The sequence below is a fragment of the Schistocerca nitens genome, chromosome 2 (assembly GCF_023898315.1).
Source record: "Schistocerca nitens isolate TAMUIC-IGC-003100 chromosome 2, iqSchNite1.1, whole genome shotgun sequence".
NCBI lineage: Eukaryota > Metazoa > Arthropoda > Insecta > Orthoptera > Acrididae > Schistocerca > Schistocerca nitens.
This window is the reverse complement of record NC_064615.1, coordinates 397,362,474-397,383,691: the sequence shown is the minus strand read 5'-3', so window position 1 is coordinate 397,383,691 and position 21,218 is coordinate 397,362,474. Positions and strand designations below refer to the sequence as shown.

General features: G+C 40.1%; 1 protein-coding gene and 1 pseudogene across 3 annotated transcripts in view; both read right to left on the bottom strand.

The window, feature by feature from the left end:
• LOC126236245 (nuclear pore complex protein Nup214-like) overlaps positions 1 to 21,218 on the bottom strand; it is a 153,081-nt gene that overhangs the window by 48,464 nt on the left and 83,399 nt on the right. For all 3 annotated transcript variants that reach the window (XM_049945388.1, XM_049945390.1, XM_049945389.1), the window contains 2 exons: positions 11,267 to 14,617; positions 10,346 to 10,431 (listed from right to left, as the gene is read on the bottom strand). In XM_049945388.1, the coding sequence (XP_049801345.1) occupies positions 10,346 to 10,431; positions 11,267 to 14,617 (3,437 nt within the window). The remainder of the gene's footprint in view (positions 1 to 10,345; positions 10,432 to 11,266; positions 14,618 to 21,218) is intronic.
• On the bottom strand, positions 20,142 to 20,259 carry LOC126238525 (5S ribosomal RNA; annotated as a pseudogene).

Below are 21,218 nucleotides of genomic sequence, written 5' to 3'. Positions count from 1 at the left end.
ACGCCTGTTCTAGATCTCTCAAGTTTTCTAGGCGTGATAGATTAATGGTATGTTTTGGTTGTTAAGCCAAGTTGCAGATTCCATTTATGCACAATATTTTGATGACCAACCCAGTCATCCTCATCAGGTGCTGCAAGTTATGTTGTTATGCATACTCATTGCCTTGACTCCACTCAGATGGACTCCAGGCAGCACATAAACACATTATCACAGATAGTAGCACCTGAAGATGATGACATGACTGTCAGTCATCGACATACTGTGAACATATGGAATCAACGGTTCTTCTGAACACCCAAAGGCTGACCTTCACTCCTTTTCTCACTACGCAGACACCTTACAATCGCCATCCAAGCTACAGCACATATTCACTGTGAGAGATTTTCAATATTCTCTCTGCTCTCTGGCAGTGTAATTATCCAGTTAATGAAGTCCAAAAGAGATTGACTATTGGAAATAATTTCTGTAGTCACAAATTTTTGTACAGTGGTAGGAGGGAGTTTTGGATCTGGATTGTTTGGGGGAAGAGACCAAACAGCGAGGTCATCGGTCTCATCGGATTAGGGAAGGACGGGGAAGTAAGTCGGCTGTGCCCTTTCAAAGGAACCATCCAAGCATTTGCCTGGAGCGATTTAGGGAAATCACGAAAAACCTGAAGCAGGATGATCAGATGCGGGATTGAACCGTCATCCTCCCAAATGCGAGTCCAGTGTGCTAACCACTGCGCCACCTCACTCAGTGCGTAGAAGGGAGTGCCATGAACAATATACTAAAAATTCTGACCTGTGGGGCATTAGTATGGGTTTGATGGTCATTTGATCGAAAACCACAGCATCTAAGGAAAACATATTTCAGTACAAAATTAAACTGCATTAAATTTCCTACAAATGAGGTTATATTCATTTTTTCACTAGGACTAATAGTTTGTGCAAAGAGAGTGAGAGAATATTGAAAATATCATGTGATGCACATATGCTGTAGCTTAGGTGGTTCCTGTAGGCCATTTGATACACAAGTGTCCTGTATCAAATTGTTTGGCTCAACTTTCTCGACACAGGTGTAGTATGTTGTAAACAGTTATCGGTTACACTCTGCATATAAATAACCTACCATCCTAGATTGACAAAGCAGAAATAGTGCTCTTTGCCAATGGTGCAAATATTATAGTGAAACCCAACAAAGCTGCAACAACAGAAGAAGCAATAAATTAGATAATCAAAAGTATTATTGACTGGTTGTCAGTAAATGGTCTGTCACTTAGGAACAACAAAGTTCATTCACTTCTGTACAAGGCAAATTATATCATCATCAATAAATGTACAGTACAGGAGAAAGGAAATATGTAAAACTGTTCAAAATTCCTGGGTGTGCATATTAACAAGAACTTTAATCAGAACTCACATATTAGATATATTCTCAAACATTTGAGTTCAGCAACATTTGTTTTCCACGTAAGTGTGATTTTGGTGATAAAACATTAGAAAATTAGCTTACTTTACTAATTTCCATTTAATGATGTTACATGAAATAATTACCTGGAGCAATTCCACATGTGGACACAAAGTATTCATTGCATAGAAAAGAGCTGTAACAACAATACCTAGCAGCCACCCTTGAACTTGATGTACGGAACCATTTAAAACGTTAGGTATGCTAATAACAGCCTCACACTACAGTCACTCTGTTATTGAGTGAATTCATAAATATAACACCAGGATCAAAAACATATAACATTTCAAAACTGTAACAGACTGTGCTGCTTTCCAAATGACCATATGAAGAACTAGTTACCATGAAAAGCAGTATAAGCTTTGTTCTTAGAAAGAAGGGTATTCCTACACAGATCTGGTACTAGGGTGAAACACATAGACATTAATTCACAGTATGAATGTACTGTTTGTTTTGAAGGTAGGACACTGGTTTGGCAGTGATGAAAAATATCCTCAAAGAATGACCATAAGACAACTTTTTAGTGAGACACAGAATTCTTGCAACATTATATGATGGAAGACAAACTCAAATGATTTCACATATCACACAATGTGAAATCAAAATGACTGAATCATGACATACTTAACACATGGATCACTTTGGAGCAATGCAACTCACAAACGATAAAATTGTATTCTACATTTTACTGACACATTTATCAATTTTACTCAATTGTACCACGTAGAGATTACAAAATCAGCAGAAGTGATTAGTGATACATAATTACAGAAAACTGATTTTTGGAATAAAAACCAAGTAATTACTGATAGATGGACTTGCTTTACATTCTAAGAATTCAGGCAGTACTGAAGGACAGAAAGCATTGAGTACATTTTAATAATTACGAAATTCCCACAGCATGTGGGCAGATCAAGAGATCACCCCTAATTTGGAATTTGGTAAAACATATATATCTACATTTATACCCCACAAGCCACCCAAAGATGTGTGGCGGAGGGCACCCTATGTGCCACTGTCATTACCTCCCTCTCCTGTTCCACTCGCATATGGTTCGCGGGAAGAACGACAGCCGGAAAGCCTCTGTGCACGCTCGAATCTCTCTAATTTTACATTTGTGATCTCCTCGGGAGGTATAAGTAGGGGGAAGCAATATATTCGATACCTCATCCAGAAACGCACCCTCTCGAAACCTGGACAGCAAGCTACACTGCAATGCAGAGCGCCTCTCTTGCAGAGTCTGCCACTTGAGTTTGCTAAACATCTCCGTAACGCTATCATGCTTCCCAAATAACCCTGTGACGAAACGCACCGCTCTTCTTTGGATCTTCTCTATCTCCTCCGTCAACCCGATGTGGTACGGATCCCACACTGATGAGCAATACTCAAGTGTTTTGTAAGCCACCTCCTTGGTTGATGGACTACATTTTCTAAGGACTCTCCCAATGAATCTCAACCTTGTACCCGCCTTACCAACAATTAATTTTATATGATCATTCCACTTCAAATTGTTCCGCACGCATACCCCCAGATATATTACAGAAGTAACTGCTACCAGTGTTTGTTCTGCTATCATATAATCATACAATAAAGGATCCTTCTTTCTATGTATCCACAATACATTACATTTGTCTATGTTAAGGGTCAGTTGCCACTCCCTGCACCAAGTGCCTATCTGCTGCAGATCTTCCTGCATTTCGCTGAAATTTTCTAATGCTGCAACTTCTCTGTATACTACAGCATCATCTGCAAAAAGCCGCATGGAACTTCTGACACTATCTACTAGGTCATTTATATATATTGTGAAAAGCAATGGTCCCATAACACTCCCCAGTGGCACACCAGAGGTTACTTTAACGTCATTAGACGTCTCTCCATTGAGAACAACATGCTGTGTTCCGTTTGCTAAAAACTCTTCAATCCAGGCACACAGCTGGTCCGATATTCCATAGGCTCTTACTTTGTTTATCAGGAGACAGTGCGGAACTGTATTGTATGCCTTCTGGAAGTCAAGGAAAATGGCATCTACTTGGGAGCCTGTATCTAATATTTTCTGGGTCTCGTGAACAAATAAAGCAAGTTGGGTGTCACACGATCGCTGTTTCCGGAATCCATGTGGATTCCTACAGAGTAGATTCCGGGTTTCCAGAAATTACATGATACGTGATCAAAAATCATGTTCTAAAATTCTACAACAGATTGATGACAGTGATATAGGCCTACAGTTTTGCGCATCTGCTCGATGACCCTTCTTGAAGACTGGGACTACCTGTGCTCTTTTCCAATCATTTGGAACCTTCTGTTCCTCTAGAGACTTGCGGTACACGGCTGTTAGAAGGGAGCGAAGTTCTTTTGCATACTCTGTGTAGAATCGAATTGGTATCCTGTGAGGTCCATTGGGCTTTCCTCTGTTGAGTGATTTCAGTTGCTTTTCTAATCCTTGAACACTTATTTCGATGTCAGCCATTTTTTCATTCGTGTGAGGATTTAGAGAAGGAACTGCAGTGCGGTCTTCCTCTATAAAACAGCTTTGGAAAAAGGTGTTTAGTATTTCAGCTTTACGCGTGTCATCCTCTGTTTCAATGCCATCATCATCCCAGTGCCTGGATATGCTGTTTCAATCCACTTACTGATTTAACGTAAGACCAGAACTTCCTAGGATTTTCTGTCAAGTCAGTACATAGAATTTTACTTTCGAATTCACTGAAAACTTCACGCACAGCCCTCCTTACACTAACTTTGACATAGTTTAGCTTCTGTTTGTCTGAGAGGTTTTGGCTGCATTTAAAGTTGCAGTGAAGCTCTCTCTGCTTTCGCAGTAGTTTCCTAACTTTGTTGTTGAACCACGGTGGGTTTTTCCCGTCCCTCACAGTTTTACTCGGCACGTACCTGTCTAAAACACATTTTACGATTGCCTTGAACTTTTTCCATAAACACTCAACATTGTCAGTGTCAGAACAGAAATTTTCTTTTTTTATCTGTTAGGTAGCCTGAAATCTGCCTCCTATTACTCTTGCTAAAGAGATAATCCTTCCTCCCTTTTTTTATATTCCTATTTACTTCCATATTCAGGGATGCTGCAACAGCCTTATGATCACTGATTCCTTGTTCTGCACTTACAGAGTCGAAAAGTTCGGGTCTGTTTGTTATCAGTAGGTCCAAGATGTTATCTCCACGAGTCGGTTCTCTGTTTAATTGCTCGAGGTAATTTTTGGATGGTGCACTCAGTATAATGTCACTCGATGCTCTGTCCCTACCACCCGTCCTAAACATCTGAGTGTCCCAGTCTATATCTGGTAAATTGAAATCTCCACCTAAGACTATAACATGCTGAGGAAATTTATGTGAAATGTACTCCAGATTTCTTCTCAGTTGTTCTCCCACTAACGCTGCTGAGTCGGGAGGCCGGTAAAAGGAGCTAATTATTAACCTAGCTCAGTTGTTGAGTATAACCTCCACCCATAATAATTCACAGGAAGTATCTACTTCTATTTCACTACAGGATAAACTACTACTAACAGCGACGAACACTCCACCACCGGTTGCATGCAATCTATCCTTCCTAAACACCGTCTGTACCTTTGTAAAAATTTCGGCAGAATTTTTCTCTGGCTTCAGCCAGCTTTCCATACCTATAACAATTTCAGCTTCGGTGCTTTCTATCGGCACTTGAAGTTCTGGTACTTTACCAATGCAGCTTCGACAGTTTACAATTACAATAACGATTGCTGCTTGGTCCCCACATGTCCTTACTTTGCCCCGCACCCTTTGAGGCTATTGCCTTTTCTGTACTTGCCCGAGGCCATCTAACCTAAAAAACCGCCCAGTCCGTGCCACACATCCCCTGCTACCCGTGTAGCCAACTGCTGGGTGTAGTGGACTCTTGACCTATCCAGCGGAACCCAAAACCCCACCACCCTATGGCGCAAGTCGAGGAATCTGCAGCCCACACGGTCGCAGAACCGTCTCAGCCTCTGATTCAGACCCTCCACTCGGCTCTGTACCAAAGGTCCGCAGTCAGTCCTGCTGACGATGCTGCAGATGGTGAGGTCTGCTTCCATCCCGCTAGCGAGACTGGCAGTCTTCACCAAATCAGATAGCTGCTGGAAGCCAAAGAGCATTTCCTCCGATCCATAGCAACACACATCATTGGTGCCGACATGAGCGACCACCTGCAGATGGGTGCACCCTGTACCCTTCATGGCATCCGGAAGGACCCTTTCCACATCTGGAATGACTCCCCTCGGTATGCACATGGAGTGCACATTGGTTTTCTTCCCCCGCCTTGCAGCCATATCCCTAAGGAGCCCCATTACGCGCCTGACATTGGAGCTCCCAACTACCAGTAAGCCCATCCTCTGCGACCACCCGGATCTTGCAGAGTGAGGGGCAACCTCTGGAACAGGATAAGCAGCCATATCCGGCTGAAGATCAGTATCAGCCGGAGACAGAGCCTGAAACCGGTTCATCAGACAAACTGGAGAGGCCTTCCATTCAGCCCTCCAGAATGTCTTTCGCCCCCTGCCACACCTCGAGATGACCTCCCACTCTACCACGGGTGAGGGGTCAGCCTCAATGTGGGTAGTATCCTGGGCAGCCACAGCCGTAGTCCGATCGGGGGATGCATGGGACGAGCTGGCCGTCCCCGACAAACCCCCGTCTGGACCACCGCATCACTAGCAACAGCCTCAAGCTGTGTGGCCGAAGCCAACACTGCCTGAAGCTGGGAGCAAAGGGATGCCAACTCAGCCTGCATCCGAACACAGCAGTCGCAGTCCCTATCCATGCTAAATACTGTTGTGCAGAGAACGTCTGAACTATTCTACAGAGAGCACAAACAATTCAACACAAAATTTAAACAGTTATTAAAATCCAAGACTGCCTAGTAAATGCAGTAATGGTGCTACTTGCGCACTGCTGACACTGCTTGGCGGCAGAAGGAGACTACGCGATTTTACACTATTCAGGTACTAAAACATGATGCTACAACTCTCAAATACTATAATACGCCCGAAATTTATGAATTAAACAATGCAAGGCAGATTGTTGTTAAGCTTAGCATTCAAAGCCCTACCAAATTATATGTAACTGCACCATCAATTCAACATGACATGAATTCGATACACCAGCAAAGCACCATTTGAGCTATTGGTGAAGCTTCCTGAATGACATCCAACTCAAATTTCGTCTTTGTGAAATCTCTGCTATATTACTGTTTCTCCCTAATAATGGTAATACCTGAAGATTGATTATTTTATATAACTAAATAATAATCTCTATTAATTTTTCAATGCACCTTGCTCAAGAGAAATAATGCTAGCAAACTATATGTGCTCTTGAACAATGGGGGTTAGGTTGCATTCACAGACTGAACATCACAGAGCAAGTTTATTAGAAGAGATTATTACTGTAAATCATTTGTAGTCAGATGTAACATAATGAAAGAGGATGCTAAACTACAAAGCAGTGAGGCTCAAGATGAAAACTGTGCTATCTACAACTGATTTTGGATTAAAAGCTTGCACAAAGTCTTGTGGTAACAAAACAAACTTAAATCATCCCAAAAGTAAAGCTAAGGGTTAAGAAATCTGGTTAAAAAAATGATACGTATGGCTGTTCAAAACATGATAGCCATGAGGGTCCAAGGACTTGGAGAACATGTACTGAATTTACGCAACCCTGGCCATGTGATTACTCATCATCAAAGTCAGATGAATGTCAGGGCAGCCAACCGTGGGATTCAGATAGAGAGTTAAAGATTTTCCTGCTGACAAGACAGGTGATATGCAAGAGAAGCCAAATAATGCTGCAATGCTGACTTTCCAGAGACAAGCAAGAACAATAGGAGTTGTATGATCATAGAGAAAAAATGATCTGACTGTCCTGTTCTTCAGTTTCATTTTATGAACCAAGTTGTGTGAAATGTGGAACTGATTTTCCAACGTTTATGAACAACAAGGTTATCTGTTAAGCAATGGAAAATCCAGGGTGGAATGCAACAATATTATGCAAAGAATAGTTGCTACTCACCATATAGCAGAGTGGTCGAGTCGCAGGTAGGCACAACGTGAAGACTGTCAGAAACAGAGCTTTCGGCCAACAAGGCTTTTGTCAGAAACACACACACACACACACACACACACACACACACACACACACACACAGAGAGAGAGAGAGAGAGAGAGAGAGAGAGAGAGAGAGAGAGACACCACAGTCTCTGGCTGCTCTATTACACTAGCCATAATTTACGAAGCAGAATGAAAACCATTATATTTCCAGAAAAAGTCATCATCCCACAATGAAAGATGGCAAGGTGGATAAATGTGAGAGCTATTGGAAAATCAATTTGATTTCTCAAGCTTCTAAGCTACAGATAACTATAACACACAGAAGCATCAATTTCTCCCTAAAATATAGAAGGCTGAATAAAATGAGCAGCTTGATTAACATAATATCTGAGAGAAGTTTAACCAAAATGTAAGAATTTGGAAGGGGAGAGAGTAAAAGGCAATATGTTCTACAATCTATGGATCTAGGTTACCCAAAATTACTGAAGCAAGGGAAATGCAAGGTAGATTGAAACAGCAAAAGAAATGGTTCTTATGAAGATGAGTTAACCATTAAAAATTAAGAGTACAGATTAAGTAAGAGATCAAAAGGGTACAAGACTGAATGAAAAAGAAATAAAGTCTGTGTAATAGCCTCACCAGAAGCAATAATTAACCAGCTGCTGGAAGAAACTGAAGATGGGATACAGGGGTAGACAAATACAGTACACATCCGATTATTCAGGGTAATGTCGGGGAGATGATGCATGAATAACTGAAAAAAATGAATTATCAAGATATTTTCAAACATGTATTCTTTGTTCAAGTGTTTATCCAAGTTCTGTACATAAGTACTGTAAGCCTGCTATTTATCTCTTAAAATAGTTTGTGATGTGGGTCTGCTTCTGAGACAAGCTGACTTTTTTTCACACGACATTTTGAATTTTTCTTGCAGCAATACTGTCACTTTACTGAAACCCCTCTGGACCATAAAATCCAGAAGAGTATTATCATATCGCCATAAGGCACAGTGACCGACAACGTTACTGTCTTCATCCCCCAACTTTCACATTCACTGTCCTCTTTGTTTCATTATGAAGCAGTGGTCACAATTTCGACATTACTCATGAACTGGAAGCCAGATTCACATGCGTCGATCTATAGACACTCATTCAAGTTATCTTCATTGACATCTTCAAAACCATTTAAACTCACTGCCAAATTTGTTATTTTGCAGCTGTTACTACTTCATCACAGAATCTTTGAAAATCACTTTCTTCTACATCTGAAAGAATTTTCCTCCACGATCAAACTAATGTATGTGGCTTGACTTCTTGCCAGGTATCAAAAATATTGTGTATGGCATTTAGAATTGTCAGCTTCTTCCAGAATGCCACCAATCTTCCTCATCAACTAGCACTTTTAGTAGACCATCCCAGTAGTGCCATTTTACTAATGCAATTATGCCCTGTTCCATTGGCTGTATAATGACAGTTATGTTAGAAGATAAAAACTTAGTTCTGATGGGACCATCATCAGATACGGGAATCCTCTGATCATGATGTAAATGTGTGTTATCAAACAAGAGAACAACCTTCTCTGACAAACTTTTCTCTTCCAGAAATCACCAAAATTGTGGTACAAAATGTGTATGGAATCATTCACTATCAATTCATGTTACTTTTTAGTTGTAAAAATGCACACGCAGATCTTTAACTGCAACATTCTTGAATGCTCAGGGCTTTTCTCATTTTTCCAAACATTAGTAGTTTCACTTTGTGGTTCCCAGAAGCATTACGGTGCACAAAACTGTAATGTGTTCTTTAGATGACATATTCAGAAGCACGAACTTCACTTCCAAAAGCGAGGGTTCTGATTGCTAGATCTTTCCAATTCAGACCATTACAAATTTGGCCTGGTGTGAAATTCTCCTCTTGCACAAATTTCTGGACCTTTTCCGAGAAAGAATCATCTACCACAAGATCTGAACTAAGCTGCTCTCCTTGCATTGTAAGTTTGTGAATCCTGTGACACTGTTTGAATCTAAGTAGGCATCCAATTCTCCCTCTAACCCTAGACCTTCATGAAAAAATTTAGCTCTTTTGGCACACATCAAACCTGAAACAATGACACCTTCTGCTCGTTCCTGGTGAAACCATTGCAAAAGAGCAGAATCTAATACATCAAATGTAGATCTCTTCAAGTTTTTTTTCATGCAGTTGGTCCAAACTAGAATTTCATTTCCCCACAAAATCCTGTATTTTCTGCTTAGACCTATTCTTTTTAATGTCCTGAACAGTCTGCATTCCAATATCATAATCGACACTTATTGTTAGTTTTCTAGCAATTTTCCGATTCTCACATATTTCAATTAATTCTAATTTTTATTTTAATGTCAACACACTTCTTTCATTTCGCCATCATCTCTTTTATAAGTTTCTCTAAACTTGCTACATTGACACTTACATGCCAATTAACATAAGAAAACAATGAGTTTGTTTCTGATTTGCACAGAACAAGCCGGCAGTTGTTTAAATGATGGAAATACCACTTATTGCCAGGTGGCAGGTGGTTTATTGCTGACAGCAAGAGAAAAATATTGCACTTAACCTGAAAACCAGATAATCCGCACACCTATAATTATTAGAACACTACACTAAAATATGACAAACCATTATTGAGAACATTGCTTAAAAGCAGAAATAAATTTAACATTAAATGTAAATCTCATAAAACTAACAATATAACCAAGTTTTTCCAATTCCATACAATGAAAATTTTGGAAACAGGTCACAAATACCACTAGGTATTTCAAAAAGTGCACTAGTTTTGAGAGGGCAATATCTTACCTCCTGGCTTAAAAGAATTCCCCGCTGTGCTGGAACCACCAAAAAGAGATGTTCCTCCTCCAAAATTTGAACCACCAAACCCAAATCTGGAAAATAAAACACTATATAAAATATAGTATTAATAAAATGAAGCAAAGGAAGATAGCTACCCTCACATTTCAGTAATTCTAGACTATCATCATCATCATCATCGTTATCGTCATTATTGCTGCAGCTCGAATTATACATAATACACCAAAATTGCAACGATAAATACACATATACAATGTAATCCACTTTAAATATACTATCAACAGTAGGAGCTTAGTTGTCTGACAACTCCGCACTGCTTCAATTTTAACGAAACATTTCTCAGTCACTTGCACTTCTCTATCTTTTATTTCAACTTCTTTTCCAAGTATTAAGAATCATTCATATAAAAGAATTACACGAAAAGTGTATGTTATATACAGTAGCAAATTGAATGATTCATAATGTAATGTGTGAAAACCTCACAACGGGTGGTTCCTTGTCATCCTGTGGTTTGAATGGCAAGCCCCTCCTTCCTAACCTTCCCCAACTTATCTCTCTTTCCTTCCCGAAGAAGGAACTAATAATTCTGAAAGCTACAAAGTTTTTTCACTTTAAAATGTGAATCAGCAGCACTGGAATTTCATGTTGGAAAGTACTGGCCAGCCATTCTGTCTCTCTGTAATTTTATACCTTTTGATAAAGTAACATGTGCGTGCACACACGTGCGCGCCCACACACACACACACACACACACACACACACACACACACACACACACACACCACAAATTATTCACTAAAGATTTCTTAGACATGGCTGTTTCACAGTAAAAATTGTAACTGTAACAACATCAGCAAATGAATCAAAAATCAAAACAAATACATAAATCATTGAATGTTTATTACTCACTTTGGTGTCTGTCCAAACACAGAGCCCCCTGTCTGTCCAAATGCTGGTTTGCTTCCGAATCCATCCCCTGAAGTACCTCCACCAAACACTGGTGTTGTGTTCTGGCCAAATACGTTAGCAGTCTGACCAAAAGCAGAAGATGACGTTGCAACAGGAGATTGTCCAAATACAGGCTTACCTCCAAATATAGATGTACTAGACTGTGTTGAGTTACCACCAAATAATGAAGGTTTATCTGTATTACCACCAAACAATGAAGGGGTACTTGTTGCAGGAGTACTACCAAACAGTGAAGGTGTGGTGGACTGGCTGACTTGAGGTTGACCAAATAATGAGGGCGCTGCAGAGGGCTGCAAACTTGTCCCGAATAAGGAGGGAGCTGATGTTGTCGTAGTTGCTCCAAAACCTGATTGTGATGTTGCAACAGCTGAGCCAAACAGTGAAGGAGCCGATGTCGATGTGCTAACAGCTGCACCAAACAATGATGGAGCTGATGTTGTAATGCTAATTGCACCAAATATTGACGACAATGTGGTTGGTACAGTAGACCCTCCAAAAATGGGTGATACACTGGATGAAGTTGTGGTGGTAGTGGTAGCAGTAGGAGCAGCAGTGTTGCTACTTGATACTGTTGTTATAGAAGAAGCAGTAGTACCAGTAGTAACTACTGTGGTGACAGTGGGTGACACTGTTGTTGGAGCAGTTGATGCACCAAATACAGCAGCTACCGTGGTAGGTGTAACAGTAGATGGTGTAGCAAACAGATTTGATGATGACACAGCAGCAGGAGTTGCCAATGTTCCAAACACAGAGGGAGCAGAACTTGAAACTTTTGTTACATTTGTACCAAAAAGAGTAGGCAATGTGGCTGGAGCAGTTGTGGATGTGTCAGGGGTTGCAAGTGATGACACACTAACTACTGAAACTGTATCTGGTTGTGTAGTGGTGCTAGGGGAGGTACTTATTGCAATGGTACTTGAAACCTCTGAAACACTAGTAGGTATGACTGACAGTGCATCACCTGATGGAGCAGATGGTGCTGATGTGGTAACTGCAGGGGAAGAGGATCCTCCAAAGAGAGGAGTATTTGAGAATATAGTAGTTGATGCTGTACCAAACAGAGATGTGCTTTTTGACACATTAGTGAACAATGATGTTGTTGTTGCTGTTGTTGTTGGTGGTGATGAAGTGTTTGTTGCTGATGACCCAAAAAGAGGTTTTGTGACTGCTGTGTTAGATGGAGCTGTTCCAAATATACTGCTATTAGCTGTTGTTGATAAATTTCCAAACACTTGCTTTGAACCAGCTGCTTGGGAAAATATATTTGCTCCTCCCTTTCCAGTTGGTGCAACACTACAAATAGGTTGTCCAAAGAATAAAGACGCTGCTGTAGTAGTGGTAGTGGCATTAGTAGTGGAGGTAGTGGTGGTGGTGGTGGTAGTAGTAGTAGTAGTAGTAGTAGTAGTAGCAGCAACAGCAGCAGCAATTGTATTAGCAGTTGCTTGATTCTGCACAGGTGACTGAGGTGCCTTATCTGAGAGAGAAAAAGAAAATAATTGGCTCTCAGGAGGCACAACTGATGAAGCAGAGGTGGACTCTGGAATTTCTGACGATACTTGTGCCTGTGGTTTCACAATGCTTGGATCAGTTTTTGTCAGATCAGTTTCTTCAGATTCCACAGATGTTGTGCTAGAGCTGGCAGATGGACTTTCAGAAGCAGCTGAAAAAGCGACAGAACCCATTTTAGGGCTTTCTACTGCACTTGAGGATACTGTTGTTGCCGATTGTCCAAAACTGAATGATGGTACTCCTTTCTGTTGCAGTGAACCAAAAATAGATCCCCCAGTTGAAGAAGCACTTGATAGTTCTGTTTCTTTGTCTGACTTTGATGACACTGCTACCTGACCGAAGCTGAAGGCTGTCACAGGTGCTGAAACCTTTCCTTGGATATTTCCAAACAATGGCTGTGATACAGAGGATGCAAAGCTGCCAGATGATTCAGAAGTAGATGTTTTTTTATCACCAGAGCTGGCAAGTAATGGCGACACTTGTGTAACAGTAACTGTGGCTGGTTCAGACAAATTACTGCTACTGCTGCTGGCTTGTGAAGTGTTTCCTTTTGAGAAACTGGTTCCAAAAAGAGTTGGTGATGATTGTACTGTTGCTGGAGTTGACTTCTGAAACGATAAACCTGGTGCAGAAGGTGAACCGCCACTGAAAGCAAATCCTGTATTAAGTGACCTTGATGAGGCTGTTGAAACAAGATCAGCTGGCTGTGTAACAGTTGTTGTATCACACACTGGCTGGTTCTTGCCTGCCATAGCACTGTTCACTTCTGACTTAGAAGCAAGTGTAGTACTAGATGAAAAACTCTGAGAATTCAAATTTACAAACAAGGAATGCACTGAAGCACTTGGTTTTGAGATAAGTGAATTTGAATTATTCAGCTGCTGCACATCTGTTACAGATTTTGCGACAGTGCCAATTGAGACAGTAGATGACTGCAGCTGTCCAGTCTGTGCACCAGCTGACCCAGAAGTTTCTTTCTTTCCCATGTCTCTCCCAAGTACTGCAGGTTGAATGCACTGACCAAAATTGAAACTAGGTGAAATTCCCTTATTCAAGCTAGAATCATAGGAGGTCACACCTGTAACAGTTGGTGTTAAGGGGAGAGAACTTGATGCAGATGAAACCACATTATGTAGATCATCTCTTACTGCTATAGTTCCTGGTCTGGCCATGGGTGCATTTTGTGTATCACTGGGTACTTTAAACATAAATAATGGTGCAGATCCAGTTTTAGTAAAACCAGATGGATTGTAGGTACTTATCGATTCAGTGCTACAATTAATTACACCAACCACCATATTGCTCAAAGAAGCTAGAGGATTTGTCTGCTGAGGTCTGTTATTTGTTGCCATGGTAAATGTTTGGGGAACACTTTTATTATCTGATAAATATGTACTACTTAGCCTTTGCTGTATGTTTGGTGCTGTCAGCAATGAAGATTGAGAAATTGTAGCTGTTTGGTTCTGGGCAACAGGCCTACCAGACAAAATACCTCCAAGTTTCAGTGAAGAAGTGGTAAAGGGTGCCAAGTTAAGGAGTGAGGAACTAGGAGTGAATCGGTCCCTAACAGTTTTGATTGGAGTAATGTGGGAAGCAACGTGTTGCATCAAAAGATCTTGAAGCACATTCTGCTTCTTGGCACTCAGCTTCTTCTGTCTTGCAGTAAGTGTAGCCCTTCTATTCATAGACACCATCTTCTTAATGTTCTCTGATCCAACAGCATCCGTATCTGACAGCTTGCTCTGCAGTAATTTTTCAGCCAACCTAGAAATGTCATTCTCTCTGTGGAAAGAAAAAAATATTAGTCAAATACAAAGTATATTTTATTCTTCACTAATTACACAGAAATAAAGACTGAGAAACACCTACTTGTGATGCACAAGTGTGCTGATAAAGAAATACAGAAATGGTACAGAACCTTTACGCTTTCAGTGAAAGAGGCAATCACACTTTTTAGGTTGAGACAGGAAATCCTGCCAAGGCCCCAGATTAAAGTAGGATCGAGTGAGGTAAAAATAAGTAACAAAATATACCAGCAAGAGACAAGATTTGCAAACCTGAAAAGTTAAAATGTTGATTTTGGAAAGTCTTTCATAAGGGTAAGGAAAGCATACCTGAAACAAGAGAATATGCAAATAAATTATTGACTTTAAATTACTGTCAACAAAGCACTAGTTCAGATGGATATGAATGGGGAAGAGATCTACGAGGCACTCTCTAATGATTTAAAAATAAAATAGAATTAAAAGAATTGAAAGAAACTACAGAAAATACTAATCAGATTGGCCTGAAAAATCACGTGAAACTTGTTCTTCCACAAACAACAGAAAAGAAAGAGCCAAATTTTTTTAAAAGAAAAATGTGATAGTTGATTCAAATGCAAGCTCTTTTGATTAATTCCAGCAATGCTGTGAAATAGGAGTCATTCTGCGTATAAATGTCAAACATTTTGTTTTGGTGAGTAAACACCCTCTTGTGTTTTATAGAGAGCTGATGAAAACTTGTAACAAGTTTTTAAAGTTGAACATAACTGAAATGATCTTCGCATGTGTCCATTCATCAACACTATTGTGTACTGTGACATTTTGCAAGAATCCTGTCAGACAATCCAAATAAATGCATAGCGTACCTATGACTCACGATAATGCTCATTCTGTGCTGGGCTGATTGCTCGTAATTTTAGTCCCTTTCTGCATTTCAAATTATTCCTTTCTCATAGGCTTTCTCACTGTGACTTGACAATGGGATATCCCCAGGGATAGTATAACTTTTTGAAACCATACACATGGTGATGCAACTGCAGTCCTGGGTATCCTATCCTGCAGCCACTCATCAAAATGAGCCCTCATTTGTGAGTAATCAACAAAAAAATAAATAAATATAATTTTGTGTGCTCCAACAGTGATGGTCAAAATTTTTGCTCAAGAGCCAATACTGACATTTTGCAGCAGCACCTTGGGTCACATATGTACCAATATTATTGATAATTGGTGACAAAAATAAATTTGTATGTTATGATCCCCCATTAGATTAACTATAGTTGTCCGCTAGCCCTGTAGTACTGATCGTTAAAAGTCGGCACCATTTGGAACACTTCATGTTAACTGTTCTTTCTTTATTTCAGATTGCTGCCATCATCATTGAGCCCGACTTTGTAACACTGTAACTGCCTGGCGAAGTGCTGTTGTGTTGTCTGTGTGATGGGATGATTAAATGATCTTTCTTCTTCTTGAAACATTTCTAATTATGCAGGCCATTCACAGAGCCATTTCCAATCTTCTCTTTCTCCCACAGTTCGGCAGTCCTCTTCGCTCCAAATCAGCCTTCACCTGGTCTCTCCATCTTGTTTATGGTCTTATTAACTCGTTAATAATACTAACTATACTTGTATTTAAATGCATTATGTAATATGAGACACAATGACAAATATTTACTAAACATTTTAATGTAATTTTTGTTTCACTCATTGCTTGGTGTTACAACAGCCTTCATTTAATTTCATACTAGCTGAGAAACCCGATGTTGCTCGGGTATTCATTTATTCCAATTTTTACTGAAAAAAAAAAAAAAAAGAAATGTGTGTATACTGTAAAAATGAAAAAAACTCATTTCCATATATTCATGAAAACAGCATAGAAATTTCAAACAAAGTAACGTGCTGCTAATATATGCGCAAATCTGTAAGTACAGTATACAAATTAAGAAAAATGGCAAACAAAATATGAATTCATTGCAATATTAATTTATCTCAAAACTTGACTGTAAACAATATTTTTAGCAAATACTACTGCTACTGCTGCTGCTACACATTTTTTGCCTCCAGGACAGTGGTGAACCTGAATGTCACATTATTATTCAATTTTTTTCTTGTTCTCTTCTTATTTTTCGCTTCCCAGAAACCTCTTCATTCTCTGGCTGTATTCCCATTTCCTTTGTTCTGTTCATATTTTGCATATTTTCCTCCTTTCTTTTACTTCAAATTTTGTGTTCATAATATTGCTTCTGAGTTTGTGTCTTTCATTTATCATTTCAATACTGATCCCTGCTTGTTTTAGGTTGTCTTCTATTTCTTGAAACAATTTTTTTTTATTGAACTGTTAAAAACACCAAAAATCCTCTTTGTGAATCTGTTGTTCATCATTATATGTATGTGTCCACAAAATGATGGCGTTTTCTGATCATGTCTGTGAGCCTGCCTGTGTGTTCATATAATTCTTTGGTTGGTCTCTTCATCTATATACCATCTCTGTGTACTGTTCCAAAACATTTTCTGAGGATTTTACATTCTATTTTTTCTTCCTCTGTGATGCCTGACACTCCAACTGTGGTCGTTTCTGATGTGTAAGAGCAATTCTGGTAGTACAACTGTACTGCAGCACCTGAGTTTAGCCTGTCTTGAAATATTTCTTTTATTGTAGTGCATTCGTGTCAGTTTGTACATTTTCTGGTTTTTCAGTTCTTTGTATGTTGAATCCCTTGTTTGATCCTCCCATTTGTATATATTCCCCAAGATATTTGAATTTTTCTAATCTGTTAACCTTTCCGTATTTTGTGCACATGGCTCGCTTGTGGTTGTTCTTTCTTACCATGTATTGCATTTTCTCATACGATATCTGTAGACCTGTTTTTGCAGAGACTTCATGTTAAGTATTCCAGTGCTTCTTGTCTATTGTTGCCCATCCCTATCCCCACCTCCCCTCCCTCAATATATCTCACTCCCTCCTGTCTCTCTTCATTCCCCAACCTCTTTGTTTTTCATTCTCCCCTCCCTCCTCTATTTCCCTCCCCTTTCCTCTCTCTCTGTCAGCCTCCCCCCACCGCCCTCTCTATATCTCCCTCACCTTTCTCCTCTCTATCTCCTTTCCACTCGCCCTCACTTTTTATATCTTTGCTCCTCCCCTTTCTTTCTATATCTTCCTCCCTCCTATTATTATATTGTTCTCCCCCAAACTCCATATATCCCTCTCCTTTCCCCCCATCTCACTACATCTCCCTCTTCTTCTCTCTCTCTTTTACTTTCGCAACACAATCTCAGCACGTTTTTTCAGACAGTGAGTGATAGGTGCACCAAGTTTGGTTTTGTTCAGAGCTTTGCCGCATATGTGTATGTCACATTTATTACTCACATAAATTCCTGAGTCTCTGCTGTTTCATCAAAATAAAATTTAAATCTTTCCTCTCCTCCACTTTCCCCTTCTATTCCTCTCACCGACCCCCCCCCCCCCCCTTTCTTCATTACACCCCTCTCTCTGTCCAGTTCCTCCTCCCCCTTCTATCTCTCCATCTCCTCCTCACCCTTTATCTGTCCATTATTAATACATCTCTCTCTCTCTCTCCCAATAGGAAGGTGGTAGTTCTTATGCCCACAGTATTTGTTTATCAGATAGTAATTTGTGCATCAAGTTTGGTTGAAATCAATCCAGTGGGAGTGGAAGTTTCAGGGAAAGTATCTGTTTAGTGAAAGTGGATTACTGATTCCAGTTCTGTATGCCAATACACATTGACTAGGGATAGTGCACTCTCACTAATGAATGTATACCTTCACTGCCAAGAGGAGCAGTCATACTTCAAAAGTTACAATTATCACCTGTAGTTTGAAAACATAGTCATATATTGTAAAATTCATTTACTGCAGCAAGGACGTGCACCATGGCACTTTGAGTTGCACAACACATTTTTGCTTTTGCAAAAGCATATCCGAGTCTGACATTTTTGCTGGCAATTGCAGAGTCCCTGGCTGCTTCCCATCAACTGAGACGTCGCAACTATCCTCAAGGCAACAGTTTACTCTGCTGGAACTTCCTCCTATGGCATTGTTCTTAAAGGGCAAGAACTGAATTGGACCTGAAACAAATTGTTGTAGCTGTAATCGCAGTGGCATATCATATTATCCCATCCATAATTGTTTAAAAAGAAACAATTCATTACCGTGCATCTAGCTGGCTCACCACACCATTTCTCGTCCCTATTCGGTAGAAGCCATCAGTCGTTGTCTCCAGGACGACAACCAAGATCGAGCTAGCACCTCCTCTTCTTCTATCGCATTTGGGAACTGGAAATTTCACGGTACAGCACTTTTCTACTGTTGGAAAGCAGCGATCTAAACACTGCCGCATTCTTTGCACTTGTTCTTCTAAGCACTTGTATGCTTCGCTTCTGTGTTTTTTAATAGCACAAGTTGACTCGTCTAAATCAGTCAGGCAGTAGTCATTATTGTCAGGAATACTTTCTTTCTCCCTGCTCTCAACTTCTGTTCCTATTGGTATGTTATCCTCTTGCAATGGTGATTTACTGTGATTATTATCCTGCAACATTTCAGTACCTGTCTCACTGCCAACACTCACTTGATTAATTATATTTTCATGGTCATCCTCAGAGTGAACGTTCATCAATGCTTCAGGAGGTAAACTTGTTGAAGACAAACCATGTTTAGGAGGGCAGCCACACTTTGCTTTGTACGAAGATCTTTTAATTCCAAAATGTACAGTGGTATTCTTCATTAGCTGCACAAATCTTCAGGCATGGCTCCACTCCACAGTGTTGCGCACCTGCATCCTTGTAGTTAGCATATTTTCTATGTCTTGATTTGCTCACTCTACACTGCCTTGGCTCTGACTGTGTCTAAGTCTATCACGGGCAATCTTACAATTGGGCCATAGTTCAGTTAAGCTGCTCATTATTTTGTTAACAAACTCTCTACCATTGTCAGACTGCAAAACTAAGGGAGCACCTAACAATGTAAAAATGTCAATAATGTTATTGCATACTTTTCAGCTATTTCGGACTTCAGTGGCCTGAGAACAATGAATTTAGTGAGGTGGTCCTGATAAACTATTACGAATTTGTAATCTCCATCTGGTTGGGATTGGAAGTTGATGAGATCAACTTGACATCCGGAATTTAGCTTCTTGAACAACTACTATTAGTTTTTTCTGACCTTTTTGCTTTTGTAATCAAGGTTCACACAAACTAAGATAAATTTGGACATCTCTGTATGTTATATTACAGAACTTTGACTTCAAGCATTTCTTCATTTGGTCTCGTCCACTGCGGCCAGTCATTACATGAGCATCATGCAGAATACCATACAGTTCTTCATCATAAGCACTCCGTCTTCAGGCCACAAGTGGCCCATCGGGACCATCCGACCGCCGTATCATCCTCAGCTAAGGATGCGGATAGGAGGGGCGTGTGGTCAGCACACCACTTTCCCGGTCATTACGATGGTTTTCTTTGACCGGAGCCATTAGTATTCAGTCAAGTAGCTCCTCAATTGACATCACGAGGCTGAGTGCACCCCGAAAAATGTCAACAGCGCATGGTGGTCCGGATGGTCACCCATCAAAGTGCCAGCCACGCCCGGCAGTGCTTAACTTTGGTGATCTGATGGGAACCGGTGTATCCACTGTGGCAAGGCCATTGCCTCTTCACCATAAGCATAGTATTTAATCTTACCTTCTTCCATTACAGGTTGCATTAATTTGGTTACTCCATTCACTTCCAGCATTTCATATCTCTTCAAAAACATGTAGGTGTTGCCGCCCCTCTTTCATCCAGATTTTAAGGATTTAGCGTTGTTGATAAGTGACTCGTACTTTTCTCTGTTTATGAAGACAGAATTATAGATGAGATTTTGCCATTCCACTCTAAGATGTTCGTAGAACTTCACTGATTAAACCATAGCTCCACTGATGTGAATCGTAATTACACTACTGTCAACCATAGCTGCACTACTGTACAACATAACAATAACAAGATGACGACAATTACATTCATGCTGATGCATGGTAGCATAGTTCGACACAACGTTAATAACCCAGGAGCAGCGATGGTACACCTTCACTAGTGGATAATATGCTACCGTACACTTTCCCTAGTAGAGTACAGTGTAGTGTTTTTTTCAGTTTATGGTAAGCTCTCACTGTTCATTTTAGTGATGGTGTACATCCACTAGGGAAGGTTTACCTTCCCTAACCTTCCACTTCCACAATACCATATGCACGTCACATATCCGTACAGATATTTCACCTGTATCTCTAACCAATTTTGCCCTGCAGTTTTGTTTACACACAGCTCAAGGTTTATGACGTCAAAGTTCCTGAACTATGTGTGACACAGTGATACAATTTTGGAGGTACATAGAAGCTGTCTGTGAAATGTGTTATGAATGAAGTTAGTAACATAGAAGCAATGAATTTAGATGTCATGCATGATGCAGCAGTTTCACATGCATCCCAGTATTTGCGACATCATATCTTTTAAACTGTGTGTCATAGAATGATATAAGTACCGTCACTGGTATACGTCAACACAGTCTGCAAAACATGTCACAAATACTGGTAGTAGTAAAGAAGTTATAAAGTTAGACATCATACATGATACA